An 18,736-nucleotide genomic window follows, 5' to 3' on the forward strand; every position below is an offset into this window, starting at 1 on the left:
GAACAACTGTAAGAGCTGAAGCCTTTCTTCTTCACAGGGTTTCAGTACAGCTGCAATGATACACGTTGACAAAGGAGCATCAATCACGTTGAATAAAGTTGTCAGGTTACCTTGGCTTCCCCGTCGGGCAGGAACAAGTAGGCTCCGCTTTTATCTCGGTTGCTGGTTGTGCCGTACCACGCAAACTCCACCTTGATCTGGTGTTCTGAGCCGTCCTCTTTCAGCTTCAGTCTCTGAGGGTGTCAGTCAGAAGAAAGCGGGATTCAAGACTTACATCATCACCATTACACTGACAGTTTGGCATCAATGATGAGAGCGAACCGAGCTACCGATATTATAATAATACACCTACTGTATCGTGTGTTGTTGTAGCTGAGGTGGTTTAGTGAACAATGTGATGAGCTTGTGTGATGAGTAATCTTGCCTGAGACTGGAAGGCTCGTATGACCTCCCAGAACTAATGCCTAGGCTTTAGCTCAGAGGAATAAGGTAGTCTTGTGTCACACAGACAACCCTGGTTTGATATAATAATATGCCATTTAGCAGACGCTTTTATCCAAAGCGACTTACAGTCATGCGTGCATACATTTTTTTTTTGTGTATGGGTGGTCCCGGGGATCGAACCCACTACCTTGGCGTTACAAGCGCCGTGCTCTACCAGCTGAGCTGTCAGTCCCATTGACAGTCTAGAAGTGTGATATATTCCATGCAACCTTTCAGTGCAAAGCCCTATGGGTCACAGTCATTATACACTTTATGATTCTGGTTCAATGCCCTGCTGTGTAGTGCTATGCTTTACAATGCTATGCTGTGTTATGTAGTGCTATGCTTTACAATAAAACGTCTGTGATCTGTACTATGCTTTGCTATGCTGTGCTAAGCTTTGCTATCAGGGCATAACATTTACTTTTTGGTCCACCAGCCACTGTGGCAGGTAGATTAAAAAATCTACAAGCCACTCAGATTTTCTACCAGCCAAAATATTTTTTTTACCGCTAACATTACACCAACAAAACACATGTATCTAAAACAATAAATGTATTACTAGTAAGAAGTAATGTGTATATTGTTTCATTTCATTTTTTCAACCATAATATCCCAGATGAGACAAAAAGTTTCACCTGCCCCTTTAAGGGCGGGAGGTTACCGTGGCAGCGTGAATCCAGTCATGTTTGTGCCTGTGACATTGATTCTGACTAGTAGAAGCGTTGTCTTCTCTTCTCTAGCAGTTGAAACGCAAACATAGAAAAACGACCTCGCTTGTGAACAAAACAATGTAAATAGCCAAGAAACACAAGGACAAAGTCTCACTTCAGTAGACTTTAGTTTAAAGTAAATTAGACAAACTTGTATCCCTGTGCGCAGCGCTACTAAAAATGAATCTTTCACTCAGCTCTTCACGTGCGCACAGCACCCAGCCAGGCAGTGTTGCAGCACGAGGTGGAATAGGTTATATAGGATATGTAGATCTTTGACTTTGTGCGATTAAGTTACCAGCTTTGTAACAAAATGGCAGAAATACTTTGAAAACAGCTACTACAGCATTTATTTTACTATAAATGTGAGTGAAATGCTCGCACTGTGGTTCCCTGACCACCCGCCAACATGGCTGGTGAAATTGACATTTTACACGCCAATGCCAAAATCTACCCGGATTTGGCAGGTGGCGGGTGTTAATTTTAGGCCCTGTTTGCTATGTTGTCATGTGCTAAACTTTGCTATGCGTGCTAAACTTTGCTGTGCTAAACTTTGCTATGCTGTGCTACGCTATGCTAAGCTTTGGTATGCTGTGCTATGCTGTGCTAAACTATGCTATGCTTTGTTATGCTGTGCTGTGCATGGCTTACCTCCATCAGGCCGGTGGTGGGGGAGCTCCAGACCTGGAGGTGGGGGTTGTGGATGGTGAGGGGGGTGGTGGCGTCCTGGGGGATGTTGACGGTAAAGTGCTTCATGTTGACGGATAGTTTGTCGCCTTGCCTGAAGAAGACATACTCCGCCGTCTCCGCCCCGCCGCTCGCAGCCGTACTCAACTGGTACAGCCCAAGACCCAGCGCTGGCACCTGAGCTACGAAGGACAACTGCCCCCGAGAGAAAACACCATAACATGAGATAATGTGAGAAGAGAACATAAACAACAGAAAACGTTGTTTTCACTACGAACTGGTAATACATTGGTGATCAATCTCTAGTCCAAACTGAAAAGACCACAGCTTTGGGTTTCTGCATCCATACACAGACTTGTCTGATACTGCCTGACACTACCTGATACTACCTGCCTGATACTACTTGATACTACCTGCCTGACACTACCTGCTGATACTACCTGATACCACCTGCCCGATACTACTTGATACTACCTGCCTGACACTACCTGATACTACCTGCCTGATACTACCTGCCTGATACTACCTGCCTGACACTACCTGCTGATACTACCTGATACTACCTGCCTGATACTACCTGATACTACCTGCCTGATACTACCTGATACTACCTGCCTGATACTACCTGATACTACCTGATACCACCTGCCTGATACTACTTGATACTACCTGCCTGATACTACCTGACAGTACCTGATACTAACTGATACTACCTGCCTGATACTACCTGATACTACCTGCCTGATACTAGCTGACTGATACTGTCTGATACTACCTGCCTGATACTGCCTGATACTACCCGATACTACCTGCCTGATACTGCCTGACACTACCTGATAATAACTGCCTGATACTGCCTGCCTGATACTGCCTGACACTACCTGATACTACCTGCCTGAACTACCTGATACTACCTGCCTGATACTACCCGATACTACCTGCCTGATACTGCCTGACACTACCTGCCTGATACTGCCTGACACTACCTGATAATAACTGCCTGATACTGCCTGCCTGATACTGCCTGACACTACCTGATACTACCTGCCTGAACTACCTGATACTACCTGCCTGATACTACCCGGTACTACCTGCCTGATACTGGCTGACACTACCTGCCTGATACTGCCTGACACTACCTGATAATAACTGCCTGATACTGCCTGCCTGATACTGCCTGACACTACCTGATACTACCTGCCTGAACTACCTGATACTACCTGCCTGATACTGCCTGACACTACCTGCCTGATACTACCTGATACTACCTGCCTGATACTGCCTGACACTACCTGATACTACCTGCCTGATACTGCCTGATACTGCCTGAAACTACCTGATACTACCAGCCTGATACTACCTGCCTGACACTACCTGACACTACCTGCCTGATACTACCTGCCTGACACTACCTGACACTACCTGCCTGAAACTGCCTGACTCTACCTGATACTACCTGCCTGATACTGCCTGACACTACCTGATACTACCTGCCTGATACTACCTGCCTGATACTGCCTGCCTGATACTGCCTGACACTACCTGATACTACTTGATACTACCTGCCTGATACTGCCTGACACTACCTGATACTACCTGCTTGATCCTGCCTGATACTACCTGCCTGATACTGCCTGATACTACCTGCCTGACACTACCTGATACTACCTGCCTGATACTGCCTGACACTACCTGCTGATACCACCTGCCTGATACTACTTGATACTACCTGCCTGACACTACCTGATACTACCTGCCTGACACTACCTGCCTGATACTGCCTGACACTACCTGCCTGATACTGCATGACACTACCTGCTGATACTACCTGATACCACCTGCCTGATACTACCTGCCTGATACTGCCTGACAGTACCTGATACTACCTGACACTACCTGCCTGATACTACCTGATACTACCTGATACTACCTGCCTGATACTACCTGACTGATACTACCTGACTGATACTGCCTGACACTACCTGATAATACCTGCCTGATACTACCTGCCTGAACTACCTGATACTCCCTGCCTGATACTTCCTGATACTACCTGCCTGATACTGCCTGACACTACCTGCCTGATACTGCCTGACACTACCTGATACTACCTGCCTGATACTGCCTGCCTGATACTGCCTGCCACTACCTGATACTACCTGCCTGATACTGCCTGACACTACCTGATACCACCTGCCTGATACTGCCTGACAGTACCTGATACTACCTGACACTACCTGCCTGATACTACCTGACTGATACTGCCTGATACTACCTGCCTGATATTGCCTGACACTACCTGATAATACCTGCCTGATAATACCTGCCTGATACTACCTGCCTGAACTACCTGATACTACCTGCCTGATACTACCTGCCTGATACTGCCTGACACTTCCTGATACTACCTGCCTGATACTGCCTGACACTACCTGATACTACCTGCCTGATACTACCTGATACTACCTGCCTGATACTACCTGCCTGATACTGCCTGATACTACCTGCCTGATACTGCCTGATACTACCTGCCTGATACTGCCTGACACTACCCGATACTACCTGCCTGATACTACCTGCCTGATACTGCCTGACACTACCTGCCTAATACTGTCTGATACTACCTGCCTGATACTACCTGATACTACCTGCCTGATACTGCCTGATACTACCTGCCTGATACTACCTGATACTACCTGCCTGAAACTGCCTGATACTACCTGCCTGACACTACTTGCCTGATACTACCTGCCTGATACTACCTGATACTACCTGATACTACTTGCCCGATACTACCTGCCTGACACTACCTGATACTACCTTCCTGACACTACCTGCCTGACACTACCTGCCTGACACTACCTGATACTACCTGCCTGATACTACCTGATACTACCTTCCTGATACTGCCTGACACTACCTGATACTACCTGATACAACCTGACACTGCCTGATACTGCCTGATACTACCTTCCTGATACTGCCTGACACTACCTGATACTACCTGCCTGATACTGCCTGACACTACTTGCCTGATACTACCTGATACTACTTTCCTGATACTGCCTGATACTACCTGATATAACCTGCCTGATACTGCCTGATACTACCTGCCTGATACTACCTGACTGATACTGCCTGATACTACCTGCCTGATACTGCCTGACACTACCTGATAATACCTGCCTGATAATACCTGCCTGATACTACCTGCCTGAACTACCTGATACTACCTGCCTGATACTACCTGCCTGATACTGCCTGACACTACCTGATACTACCTGCCTGATACTGCCTGACACTTCCTGATACTACCTGCCTGATACTACCTGATACTACCTGCCTGATACTACCTGCCTGATACTGCCTGATACTACCTGATACTACCTGCCTGATACTACCTGCCTGATACTGCCTGACACTACCTGCCTAATACTGTATGATACTACCTGCCTGATACTACCTGCCTGATACTGCCTGACACTACCTGCCTGATACTACCTGATACTACCTGCCTGATACTGCCTGATACTGCCTGATACTACCTGCCTGATACTACCTGATACTACCTGCCTGAAACTGCCTGATACTACCTGATACTACTTGCCTGATACTACCTGATACTACCTGCCTGACACTACCTGATACTACCTGCCTGATACTACCTGATACTACCTTCCTGATACTGCCTGACACTACCTGATACTACCTGATACAACCTGACACTGCCTGATACTGCCTGATACTACCTTCCTGATACTGCCTGACACTACCTGATACTACTTGCCTGATACTACCTGATACTACCTGCCTGATACTACCTGCCTGACACTACCTGATACTACCTGCCTGATACTACCTGATACTACCTTCCTGATACTGCCTGACACTACCTGATACTGCCTGATACTACCTTCCTGATACTGCCTGACACTACCTGATACTACCTGCCTGATACTGCCTGACACTACTTGCCTGATACTACCTGATACTACTTTCCTGATACTGCCTGATACTACCTGATATAACCTGCCTGATACTGCCTGATACTACCTGCCTGATACTACCTGATATAACCTGCCTGACACTGCCTGACACTACCTGCCTGATACTACCTGGCTGATACTACCTGCCTGATACTACCTGATACTACCTGCCTGACACTACCTGCCTGAAACTGCCTGACACTACCTGATACTACCTGATATTACCTGCCTGATACTGCCTGACACTACCTGATACTACCTGCCTGATACATGCCTGATACTAGTGTTGCACAGTATACCGGTACCACGGTAATATCACGGTGCCAAAACGTCATGATACTTATGACACCAACATTTTAGAATACCATAGTACCGTTTCATATGATACTACCGACTTTTTCAGCCCTACCAATCTAAAGAACTTGCTGGCGCCTGTTATAAAATGTTTATAAAGTCAGTTTTATTTATAAAGTCAGTTGAATTTAAACAACATCCACTAGTCTCTTGTATCCGCAGGTCCAATAATACCCACTTCACTTTCATGCGCATATCACCTGTGGCAGCTATAATTAGCCAGCCGCATCCCCTACCAGCCCCCACTCACCTGCTTCTCTCCGTCCGCTCTTCATGCGTGTCTATTCCTCCGTCAGTTTAAAAAATATATAATTTAGCCGTGATGGCGAGCGGGGATAAAGACCCAGACCCTGATGAGTCTTTTTACATTCGTACATTTGTTACATTGGAGCAGCGTGCAAAGTGAGCAATGTTGTTGATACATTGTATCATTTAATCGCCTATTATAATCAAGAGCACAGACCAGTCTGAGTAGACTTTGCAAGTTCACTGCCATGCAGCCTCTGAGTGTCAGAGAGGGAAAATTGAGCTTTACAGCAAAGAAAGCAGCTTGTCTCTAGCCTAAAAGGTTCAAAGAATATGACCCATATTATATCACCTCATATTATATTACCTCATATTATATCTCCCATATTATATCACCCATATTATATTACCTCATATTATATTACCCATGTTATATCACCCATATTATATCATCCATATTATTTTACCTCATATTATATCACCCATATTATATTACCTCATATTATACAGTGCCTTGCGAAAGTATTCACCCCCCTTTGCATTTTTCCTATTTTATTGCCTTACAACCTGGAATTAAAATGGATTTTTGGGGGGTTTATATCATTTGATTTACACAACATGCCTACCACTTTGAAGATGCAAAATATTTTTTTTTGTGAAACAAACAAGAAATAAGTCTCTTGGGGTATGTCTCTATAAGCTTGGCACATCTAGCCACTGTGGATTTTTGCCCATTCTTCAAGGCAAAACTGCTCCAGCTCCTTCAAGTTGGATGGGTTCCGCTGGTGTACAGCAATCTTTAAGTCATACCACAGATTCTCAATTGGATTGAGGTCTGGGCTTTGACTAGGCCATTCCAAGACATGTAAATGTTTCCCCTTAAACCACTCAAGTGTTGCTTTAGCAGTATGCTTAGGGTCCTTGTCCTGCTGGAAGGTGAACCTCCGTCCCAGTCTCAAATCTCTGGAAGACTGAAACAGGTTTCCATCAAGAATTTCCCTGTATTTAGCGCCATCCATCATTCCTTCAATTCTGACCAGCCCTGAACTGTACTTCTCCACAACTTTGTCCCTGACCTGTTTGGAGAGCTCCTTGGTCTTCATGGTGCCGCTTGCTTGGTGGTGCCCCTTACTTAGTGGTGTTGCAGACTCTGGGGCCTTTCAGAACAGGTGTATATATACTGAGATCATGTGACAGATCATGTGACACTTAGATTGCACACAGGTGGACTTTTGTAAACTAATTATGTGACTTCTGAAGTTAATTGGTTGCACCAGATATTATTTAGGGGCTTCATAGCATAGGGGGTGACTGCATATGCACACACCACTTTTCAGTTATTTATATTTTAGAATTTTTTGAAACTAGTAATTTTTTTCATTTCACTTCACCAATTTGGACTATTTTGTGTATGTCCATTACATGAAATCCAAATAAAAATCAATTTAAATCACAGGTTGTAATGCAACAAAATAGGAAAAACGCCAAAGGGATGAATACTTTTGCAAGGCACTGTATCACCCATATTATATTACCTCATATTATATCACCTATATGATATCACCCATATTACCAGAGATGCTTCTTTCTTTCTATCGGGATTTGCGCGCATTTTAAATAATTTCACAAACAACGTTGTTCAGCTAACAATCTAGTAATTTCACAGTAGGTTTAGCCACATTTGATTGGCCCAGGTAGAAAGGAAAAGGTTATGCTGCTTATGAGATGTGCTTCAAAGGTAGGATTCATACAGGCCTAATGGAAGGCTAAACTATATCAACAATCTATTTCTTTCCGGTGCTCCTTAAATATTTTTTGGTGCCTAATGTTATAAAAGTTGGGAGCAGTGTGTGTATGTGTGTTTGTGGAAGAGAGAGTGGTGTGTGTATGAGAGAGAGGGAGACAGTGTGTGTGAGGAAGGGGGGGAGAGTGTGTGTCTGTGTTAACTGAAGAGTAAAGAAGGTTTCATGCAGTCTTTTCCCCTTACTGACACAATGACATGCAGATCATTATGCATGTATATTCCTTCCTTCCATTCCTGCACCCAAATCACAGGTAGGCCTTTGCAAATATGAGCAAATCAGCCATTCTATGCAGTATTCTATTATACACTGAACAGTGTGAAGTTAAATTTAGTGTGTTGTATTGAGTAGAAGTTGTGAATTTCAGTGACAGGTTTTTGGAAAACGTTTAGAAAACGTGAACAAGCATCCGGGATGGGGCGAACAGGATGCTAGGTCAAGGATTTCTTTCCACCGTGGTATCCTGATACTACTCGGTATCGTGATACTTGGCCCAGTATCGTATAGTTTGTAAAATGTTGGTATCGTGACAAGCCTACCTGATACTGCTTGATATTACCTGATACTGCCTGATAATACCTGATACTGCCTGATAATACCTGATACTGCCTGCTTGATACTACCTGATACTGCCTGCTTGATACTACCTGATACTGCCTGCTTGATACTACCTGATACTGCCTGATACTGCCTGCTACTGCTTGATACTATTTGATACTACCTGATACTACCTGATACTGCTTGATACTATCTGATACTGCTTGATACTACCTGATACTGCTTGATACTGCTTGATACTACTTGATACTACTTGATACTGCCTGATACTGCTTGATACTCGTATTATCATTCATGAACGTATCTGAATTTTAAGCAAAAAATATATTGATGTAGGGGATTAACCTGGATAAATAAAGGATATTAAAAATAATTGATAACAAAACAATCTCACAGACAGTCATACCTGGAAGGCCTCTGTGGATGCTGTGGTGGAGTCGTCCCAGACCACGCTAACCTGAGCGGGGACGGGGTGACCGTGGTCCGTGACCACACGCAGGTGGGGCGTGTTCACATACACGGTCACCACTGACGTGCGGTCCTGCTCCGTGGGGTTGTAGACGACCACAGACCTGAGGGAAAAAGAGCAGTTGGTACAAGCTGCTAATGTTTTGATCTGATAAGTCTGAAAGTACAGACACATATCCAAACAAAACTGTTCAACCTGACCAGACTATAACTTCCTGTACTTTTTCTAAAACATATTTGGAATATGAAAGGGGTCATAATATCAGCCAGAATGTTGTGAGGGAAAAGGAGGACGGCGACATACCTAGGCTGTGAGCTGATTTTCAGAATGGTTTTTTGAGGCAGGGCATCTTGAGCAGGCTGGATGTCATCCTGAGAGACATTTGCATGAGAGTGAGTTGATTTGCAAAATAACACAAATCTGGTGTAGCTACAATTATTTGAGACACATTTGAAAAATGTATTTAATTTTGTTGTTGTGGTATTGGCTGCCGCTTTTGGGAATATATGACGCTATTTAAGCGTCTAAGGCTCATTCACTTCCTAATACAAATTTCATTAGGTTTGGGTGAGTGAGATTCATATCAAGCGTCTTTTCAGCTGCTGTAGCAAAACGAGGAAGTGGAAGAGGTTACATTGCTCTGAAAATTGATGTTGACTTCCTGCCTGGGCAATTTGCATATTAAAATCCTGATGTTGTGCTTCCTTGAGGGATTTTGTCGAAGGTAGGGTGTGGTAAATAAACATTTCAAAAGGTAGCTAACTGCATGCACTTCACTCACTGTACCACCACCATCAACTGTCACCCTTTGAAAATCAATCTACTATCTGAAAATGTTGCTATGCACAACCAACACCCTTGTTTCAACACCGAAATTAAAACACCAAAGCTATTTTTACTCACCATTTGAAGAAAGGCCTTTGACGGATTATGACTGTATGCACTTTTGTCCTTTAGCACCAGCCAGTGAGCGGAGTTGACAATCACTTGTTTCAAATTAAAAATGGAATGAAACAACCTGAGAAGAGAGAATTGTTCTTAGTAAATGCCCAGAGGCTCAAAGCTCTGAGTCAAATAGTGTTTCACTTTCATTCAAACAATGTCTACATCCCGACACTGGATTTAATCACTAAACCATGTCAGTGCAATCCATTTAACTCGTGATGAATCAGTGTGTCCATGTCTACACTGCATCTCTCCCAATCAAATAAGACGATGAAAACAAATAAAACAAGTAATAAAACAGAGTGATACCTGGTACCGTAGTCGATCACCACCAAGTCCTTGCCGGTGCCTGTGATGGCGTCATGGTGCTGGAACAAGCCCAGGTTCCTCCTGGCTTCAGTGAGCAGTCTGTTGTTCTCCACAGCTGGGAAATCATTCAGCTTCCCAAACCTCTGAATATTAGCCAGGGTCAGGGAGTAAAGGATCTCAGCTGCCCTGAAGGACAGACAAAGGGAATAGTTATTTTCTTCACATGAGTTTGCCTTTCCATGGCACCAAGACAAAGATAGACATGGGTCGTGTTCATTAGGTAGAAATGATTTAAACGGGGAGGTGGCATGTAATTTGAATCTGAATCTGAATCTGACCAATAAGAACAAATTTTTTCCCCGTTGCAAAACATTTTGCTACATCGTGCACTCCTGAACACGACCCATGTTCACTCATTTCAGTGCATTCAGTGAAGTGAGAAATAGTTGTTGATATATGGGTTCATCATGGACCAAGAGATAAGTAAAGTACTCCAAATTGACTACAGTTGGACATCTCCAGTATTTGACTGCAATCAGAGTCTCAGCTTGTGTTATTGAACCCATTTAACCCCGAACTACAACAATGAAAACTGAGCTGCTCGGCTCACAAAATAAGAGATTTTCTCATTATCCCTAAAGTATCAAGGAAAACAGCTGGCAGATGAGGCTTTTCTTAAACTACTCCAGCCTTGTGAAACAAACTGTTAGTTGCTATCAGGGAATCAGAGACAACCACTGTTACAATTTCTAACAGCCCTGCCACTTGTTTTGGTATAGAGCTGAGGGATGGAACTGGAAGAATCAATGTAAGCACTCTTAAAGCCATAGGACAGTTTTTTACTACTGTGTATCTTGTTTACAGCTTTTTCTCTCGATATTTGATTGCGCATCTTGATAATCGTACTATGTCCTATGTGTCTGACTGTGTCCTTCTAGATTGTTCTAGATTGACAATGGCAGAGCAACACCTCTTGATTGTGGCAGTATCTCTAAGAAAATCATGTTTTAACACAAAAACCAAAATATTTGATCAATCTAAGGACAATCATGTACCTATCTCTAAGTCTTTGAGCAAGAACAGGACTGGGGAGCCCTAGGATTTCAATGCACTGACTGCATCTTGAGAGCTTCTCACATAAAACAATACACTGAGGCGACTGACCCAAATGCACCGTATAAAAAGCCAATAGTTCTGCCTCCTTTCACAGAGAAAAACATATTTACAGAACGAGACAATGACCTTGAAGGGAACATCTCTTTCAGAGAATTGAGGAGGATAGCAGGCAGACGTACATCTATACCACATACTGTGCACAGTCCTGTTTGCAGCTTGAAAGCAGTCACTGGTTGAGTGCCAAGACTAATTTAACAACTGTTTTGTGATTAGCCATCTCCCTTCCTATATTTAGACACCATCAAATGCAAATACGGTCATGTGTTTGAAGAAAATCCACGAATCCATCCACACAGTATCTGTTGGTGTACTGAATCTAACAAAAACTTATTTCTGTTATGAAGTTGAACCATTCAAGCATAACAATAGATATTGGGACCTCAGCAGGACAGAACAGATTCAAAGTTCAAACGGATTTAAACTTTCTCTGCTGAAACTTTTCTCATGTGGTCTTTCTCTGCTGAAACTTTTCTCACGTGGTATTTCTCTGCTCTGGGCAATGGTGTGTGAGATGCTGTGTGTATGTGGGGTTCTGGAGTTTGGTCTGTAATGAGGGCTGTGTCTGTGGGGGCTCACAGTGAGACAGTCTGTGGTGGAGAGGGGGGGACCCCAGTGTTGAGGCCCCAGGGCCCTACCTGTGCTGCTGGTTAAAGGCTTTGTAGACACTGGGGCCTGGGGCAGGGGAGGAGACACTCACTACTGCTCTACTACTGAGTCTGATCAAAAACAATGGTGCACGCACACACACACACACACCTCTCATCCACAGTCATCTCTGTGTGCTTAGTTCCTGCACTGACCACTTTGACACTCTCACACCAGGGATCCTGTTAGATTAGGCCTTTATCTCAACAGTCAAAACAAAGGAAATCGATACCTGCTGAGAACACAGTTCTAAACACGGTGACTGAGGGTCTTTACCCCGTATCGGTAGAAAGTAGCGAAACTTTTGGCCAGAAGTTTGGGTACCTGGTAATTTTAGTTGTAGAAGAAACACTTGACTAGAAGATACCAGGAAGACTAGCGGTTGCCAAGGCGTCAGTTCATGGGGAACCAAATAAAGAATACTGTAACCCAATCAAAGACATGGTGAAACTAATCCACTGTGCATTATAAACAGATCATTGATTGGAGAAATTTTTATTTTTTTACATTTGAAGCGACTGAGATAGCCCATAAATAAAACGTGAATAAAAACCACATCTCCAACTGGGCCTGATTATAAAGGCTTGATTAAAATAATATGATTGTTGAAAGAAAAAATTGCATTTTTAATTACATGTTTCTCACCAACTACTCTTGCATATTGATGAATATAAATCCAATAAAATAGTCAAGTTAGGTCTTCTCACTGCAAAGTGTTTGCCACAGTTGATGAAGAAAGAAATGAAAGACAATATAATGGTCCACCATCTAGTAACCTCAAACACTGATCAGACAGACTTGACTTGAATACCTTTTTAGTTAGCACTAGCCTTTATCCTTCATTCACAGTCACGGGGGGTCGTTGCCTTTGATCCAGTCTGTTTCTTTCTTTAGTAAAGGTTTGTTAGATTCATTTGTATTTTAAGAATAATGACTAAAGGATTTCACCCCAAATACAGTATAAATGTGTGAACGGTGTTAAGAGTTATAATGTAGTGGCAACCCACTAACAGAGGGGGGCGGGACTAAACATTCCAGGGTGAAGGGGACTGAGAAAACGGGTAAAAAAAAGCCTCCTAAAGGTGGGCGGAGCAAAGTGCCTTTGTGTGTCAAGGGGTATAAAGCTGTATGTATGGGTTTTGGCGGCAGAGCTCTCCATGATTAAAAATACAGATCATTCTTGCTGGTTGTGGACCTTGAATCATTTATGATTAAAACCATAGCCTTACAACCCCTGGTAATGATTCAAGCTTAGGTTGAATTAGAGATAGAAATTCTCATGACAAGGTTTCTGTAGCAAGTTATTGTTTATGTGGTGGGGGAGTTAGCCCCATGCACAACCCCCAACCTGCAGGGCCAGAGACTGCTTGGTCTGCCTCCTACCCTTCAACCTGTCTGGCTTGGTTGCACCGGCTGGGGGTTTAAGAATAGTTAATAGTTAACAATAGTTATTAATCAATAGTTACATATCGCAATATTATTTTGGACAATATTTTATCGATACTTTGACTCCAAGTATTGATTTGTAAGGCAACGTTAGCTAGGTAGCGTTAACTAGGGCTAGTCGGCTGTAATTTTCATCCTATAGCTTGTTCTTCTACACAAAACATTAAAGCAATTGTCTGAGGATGATGCTTGACCATTTGAAATAAAAAGAAAACGGGACAGTTGGATGAAAAAGCTTTAAATAAAAGATGAAATCCAGGCATGACACATGATTGCGCAAAACACAGGGCCCTAGATGATGACTGTTATGGGAGTTGACCGCTATTCACATACATAGACAGGGTCTGTAACGCCAGCGGGATCTCTCTCTGCATAGATAAACAGGGTCTGTAACGCCAGTGGGATCTCTCTCTGCATAGATAAACAGGGTCTGTAACGCCAGTGGGATCTCTCTCTGCATAGATAAACAGGGTCTGTAACGCCAGCGGGATCTCTCTCTGCATAGATAAACAGGGTCTGTAACGCCAGTGGGATCTCTCTCTGCATAGATAAACAGGGTCTGTAACGCCAGTGGGATCTCTCCCTGCATGCGTTTTCTAGGCGTAGATGACAAGACTCTACAGTCTAGGACAGGGGTGTCGAACTGCTTTAGCCCCGGAGGCTGCATTCATCCTTCAACAATTGGACCCTGCCCGCGGGCCATATGTTTGACACCCCTGGTCTAGGGCATTGCGTTAGAAGACATGCAGGAAACTGACAGTTCATTTTGGGTTTACTTGCATGTAGTACCATGTAGCTCATTTTAATTTACTTTACTGAAATGCTGTTAATTTAGATTTTAGCAGACGCTCTTATCCAGAGCGACTTACAGTTAGTGAGTGCACACATCTTTCATACTGGCCCCCGTGGGAAACGAACCCACAACCCTGGCATTGCAAGTGCCATGCTCTACCAACTGAGCTACAGGGGACTACGTTTTTACGTTTGCATTCGTTTCATTCCCTCATTAGTGTATATACAGTGCCTTCAGAAATTAATCACAACCCTTGACTTCTTCCACATTTTGTTGCGTTACAAAGTGGGATTAAAATGAATTTACGTTTTTTTTTTATTCAACGATCTACACAAAATACTCTGTAATGTCAAAATGGAAGAAAAATGTGAACTTTTAAAAACATTTATGGAAAATAAACACAAATATATTTTGATTAGATAAGTATTCAACCCCTTGAGTCAATACATGTTAGAATCACTTTTGACAGCGATTACAGCTGTGAGTCTTTCTGGGTAAGTCTCTAAGAGTTTTGCAAACCTGGATTGTACAATATTTGCCCATTATTATTTAAAAAAATCTTCAACCTCAGTCAAGTTGTTTGTTGATCATTGCTAGACAGCCATTTTCAAGTCTTGGCATAGATTTTCAAGCCGATTTAAGTCAAAACTGTAACTAGGCCACTCAGGAACAATCAATGTGGTCTTGGTAAGTAACTGAAGTGTATATTTGGCCTTGTGTTTTAGGTTATTGTCCTGCTTAAAGGTGAATTTGTCTCCCAGTGTGTGTTGGAAAGCAGACTGAACTAGGTTTTCCTCTAGGTCTTTGCCTGTGCTTAGCTCTATTCCTTTACTTTTTATCCAAAAAAACTCCCTAGTCCTTGTCGATGACAAGCATACTCATAACATGATGCAGTCACCAACATGCTTGAAAATATGAAGAGTGGTACTCAGTGATGTGTTGTGTTGGAATTGCCCCAAACATAATGCTTTGTATTCAGGACAAGTTAATTTCTTTCCCACTTCTTTTTGTAGTATTACTTTAGTATATTTTTGGAATATTATTATTCTGTTCACTCTGTCATTTAGGTTAGTATTGTGGAGTAACTACAATGTTGTTGATCCATCCTCAGTTGTTTCCTATCACAGACATTTAACTCTGTAACTGGTTTAAAATCACCATTGGCCTCATGGTGAAATCCGGTTTCCTTTTTTTCCCTTTACCCATCAGCCAATAGGTGCCCTTCTTTGTGAGATATTGGAAAATCTCCCTGGTCTTTGTCATTGAATCTGTGCCTGAAATTCACTGCTCGACTGAGGGACATTACAGATAATTGTATGTGTGGGGTACAGAGATGGGGTAGCCATTCAAAAATCATGTTAAACACCATTATTGCACACAGAGTGAGTGCATTCAACTTATTATCTGACGTGTTAAGCAAATCTTTACTCCTGAAGTTATTTAGGCTTGCCATAACAAAGGATTTGAATACTTATTGAATCGAGACATTTTAGCTTTTCATTTGTTATTAATTTGTAAAAAATAATAAACATAATTCCACTTTGACATCATGGGGTATTATGTCTAGATCAGTGACACAACATCTAAATGTAATCAATTTTAAATTCAGGCTATAACACAACAAAACATGGAAAAGGTTAAAGGGTGTGAATACTTTCTGAAGGCACTGAGTATACCAAACATTAGGAACACCTTCCTAATATTGAGTTGCCAAGAAACTGTATATCCCCCCTACCTTGTCACAACACAACTGATTGGCTCAAACGTATTAAGGAAATAAATTCTACAAATTAACTTTTAAGAAGGCACACCTGTTAATTGAAATGCATTCCAGGTGAATACCTCATGAAGCTGGTTGAGAGAATGCCAAGAGTGTGCAAAGCTGTCATCAAGGCAAAGCGTGGCTATTTGAAGAATCTCAAATCTCAAATATATTTTGATTTGTTTAACACTTTTTTGGTTACTACATGATTCCATATGTGTTATTTCATAGTTATGATGTCTTCACTATTATTCTGCAATGTAAAACATAAATGGGTAGGTGTGTCCAAACTTTTGACTGGTACTGTATGTATGTATGTATGTATGTATGTATATGTATATGCAGGGGCGGTGTGTTCATTAGGGCGATATGGGCGACGCACTGCCAAACGGGAAAAGGAAGGGATTTTTTTTCTAATCAATTATATCACGGCAACAGTAGTTATCAGTGTTCTAATCTAGACGTCTGATCTGCCACTAAATGTCCAATCAGGCTAAAGTCGTGCTTCAAATGGCCCCGCCCCTTTTGGGGTGATTTCAGTCAGGTTGAAAATCGCCCAGGAGTCTCTCATAGACTCTCATGTAAAATCTTTTTTTTTTCAAATATCAGAGCTTTCAATACAATCTCTATGGGTTCCGGGAGGGCTTGCACTTACGCGCTTTCGTCATACGTAACAAAAGCTCCTGCTTGCTTGTTGTGAATTATGCTCAGGTGCACATATTTCCAATTCAACCATGAGGCCTTTTTGAAGCAAGTAATGTGTATATCAGTATTGACTTATATGCTGCCCCTGTCTTCATGTTGTTGCTGGACATATCTTTTTTAAAATGTGTGTAGGTCACCTAAATCATCAGAAAAATTGCCCCCCTGAGAATTTTTTCAGGAGCCGCCACTGTGTATATGTATATGTATATGTATATATATATATATATATATATATATATATATATATATATATATATATATATACACACACACACACACACACACACACACACACACACACACACACACACACACGTTCAAAAGTTTGGGGTCACTTAGAAATTGCCTTGTTTTCGAAAGAAAAGCACATTTTTTGTCCATTAAAATAACATCAAATTGATCAGAAATACACTGTAAACATTGTTAATGTTGAAAATGGCTATTGTAGTTGGAAACGGCTGATTATTTATGGAATAGGCATACATAGGCGTACAGAGGCCCATTATCAGCAACCATCAGTCCTGTGTTCCAATGGCACGTTGTGTTTGCTAATCCAAGTTTATCATTTTCAAAAGCTAATTGATCATTAGAAAACCCTTTTACAATTATGTTAGCACAGCTGAAAACTGTTGTGCTGATTAAAGAAGCAGAAGCAAAAGCTGATTAAAGATAGCCCTATTTGGTAAAAGACCAAGTCCATATTATGGCAAGAACAGCTCAAATAAGCAAAGAGAAATGACAGTCCATCATTACTTTAAGACATGAAGGTCAGTCAATCCTGAACATTTCAAGAACTTTAAATGTTTCTTCAAGTGCAATCGCAAAAACCATCAAGCGCTATGATGAAACTGGCTCTCATGAGGACCGCCACAGGAATGGAAGACCCAGAGTTACCTCTGCTGCAGAGGATAAGTTCATTAGAGTTACCAGCCTCAGAAATTGCAGCCCAAAAAAATGCTTCACAGAGTTCAAGTAACAGACACATCTCAACATCAACTGTTCAGAGGGGACTGTGTGTATCAGGCCTTCATGGTCGAATTGCTGCAAAGAAACCACTACTAAAGGACACCAATAAGAAGAAGAGACCTGCTTGGGCCAAGAAACACGAGCAATGGACATTAGACCGGTGGAAATGTGTCCTTTGGTCTGGAGTCCAAATTTGAGATTTTTGGTTCCAACCGCCGTGTCTTTGTGAGACGTGGTGTGGGTGAACGGATGATCTCCGCATGTGTAGTTCCCACCGTAAAGCATGGAGGAGGAGGTGTTATGGTGCTTTGCTGGTGACACTGTCTGTGATTTATTTAGAATGCAAGGCACACTTAACCAGCATGGCTACCACAGCATTCTGCAGCGATACGCCATCCCATCTGGTTTGGGCTTAGTGGGACTATCATTTGTTTTTCAACAGGACAATGACCCAACACACCTCTAGGCTGTGTAAGGGCTATTTTACCAAGAAGGAGAGCGATGGAGTGCTGCATCAGATGACCTGGCCTCCACAATCCCCCGACCTCAACCCAATTGAGATGGTTTGGGGTGCCCAGCAACGACTCTAGTCTAGATAAATAAATCATCTATGTTGCTTGGTCTATTGTTTGGTCAATTGACAGCTAAATTGGCATTCCCTCGTGTACACTGCAACCTTAACCAGACATCC

General features: G+C 42.5%; 1 protein-coding gene across 2 annotated transcripts in view; it reads right to left on the reverse strand.

Annotated features, from left to right (window-relative positions):
- LOC121574167 (alpha-mannosidase 2) overlaps nucleotides 1–18,736 on the reverse strand; it is a 55,557-nt gene that overhangs the window by 14,699 nt on the left and 22,122 nt on the right. For both annotated transcript variants that reach the window (XM_041886814.2, XM_041886815.2), the window contains exons 10-15: nucleotides 10,553–10,738; nucleotides 10,202–10,316; nucleotides 9,602–9,669; nucleotides 9,236–9,401; nucleotides 1,848–2,078; nucleotides 111–233 (exon numbers count right to left, since the gene is read on the reverse strand). In XM_041886814.2, coding sequence (XP_041742748.2) covers nucleotides 111–233; nucleotides 1,848–2,078; nucleotides 9,236–9,401; nucleotides 9,602–9,669; nucleotides 10,202–10,316; nucleotides 10,553–10,738 — 889 coding nt within the window. The remainder of the gene's footprint in view (nucleotides 1–110; nucleotides 234–1,847; nucleotides 2,079–9,235; nucleotides 9,402–9,601; nucleotides 9,670–10,201; nucleotides 10,317–10,552; nucleotides 10,739–18,736) is intronic.

This window comes from Coregonus clupeaformis, chromosome 9 (assembly GCF_020615455.1).
Source record: "Coregonus clupeaformis isolate EN_2021a chromosome 9, ASM2061545v1, whole genome shotgun sequence".
Lineage (NCBI taxonomy): Eukaryota > Metazoa > Chordata > Actinopteri > Salmoniformes > Salmonidae > Coregonus > Coregonus clupeaformis.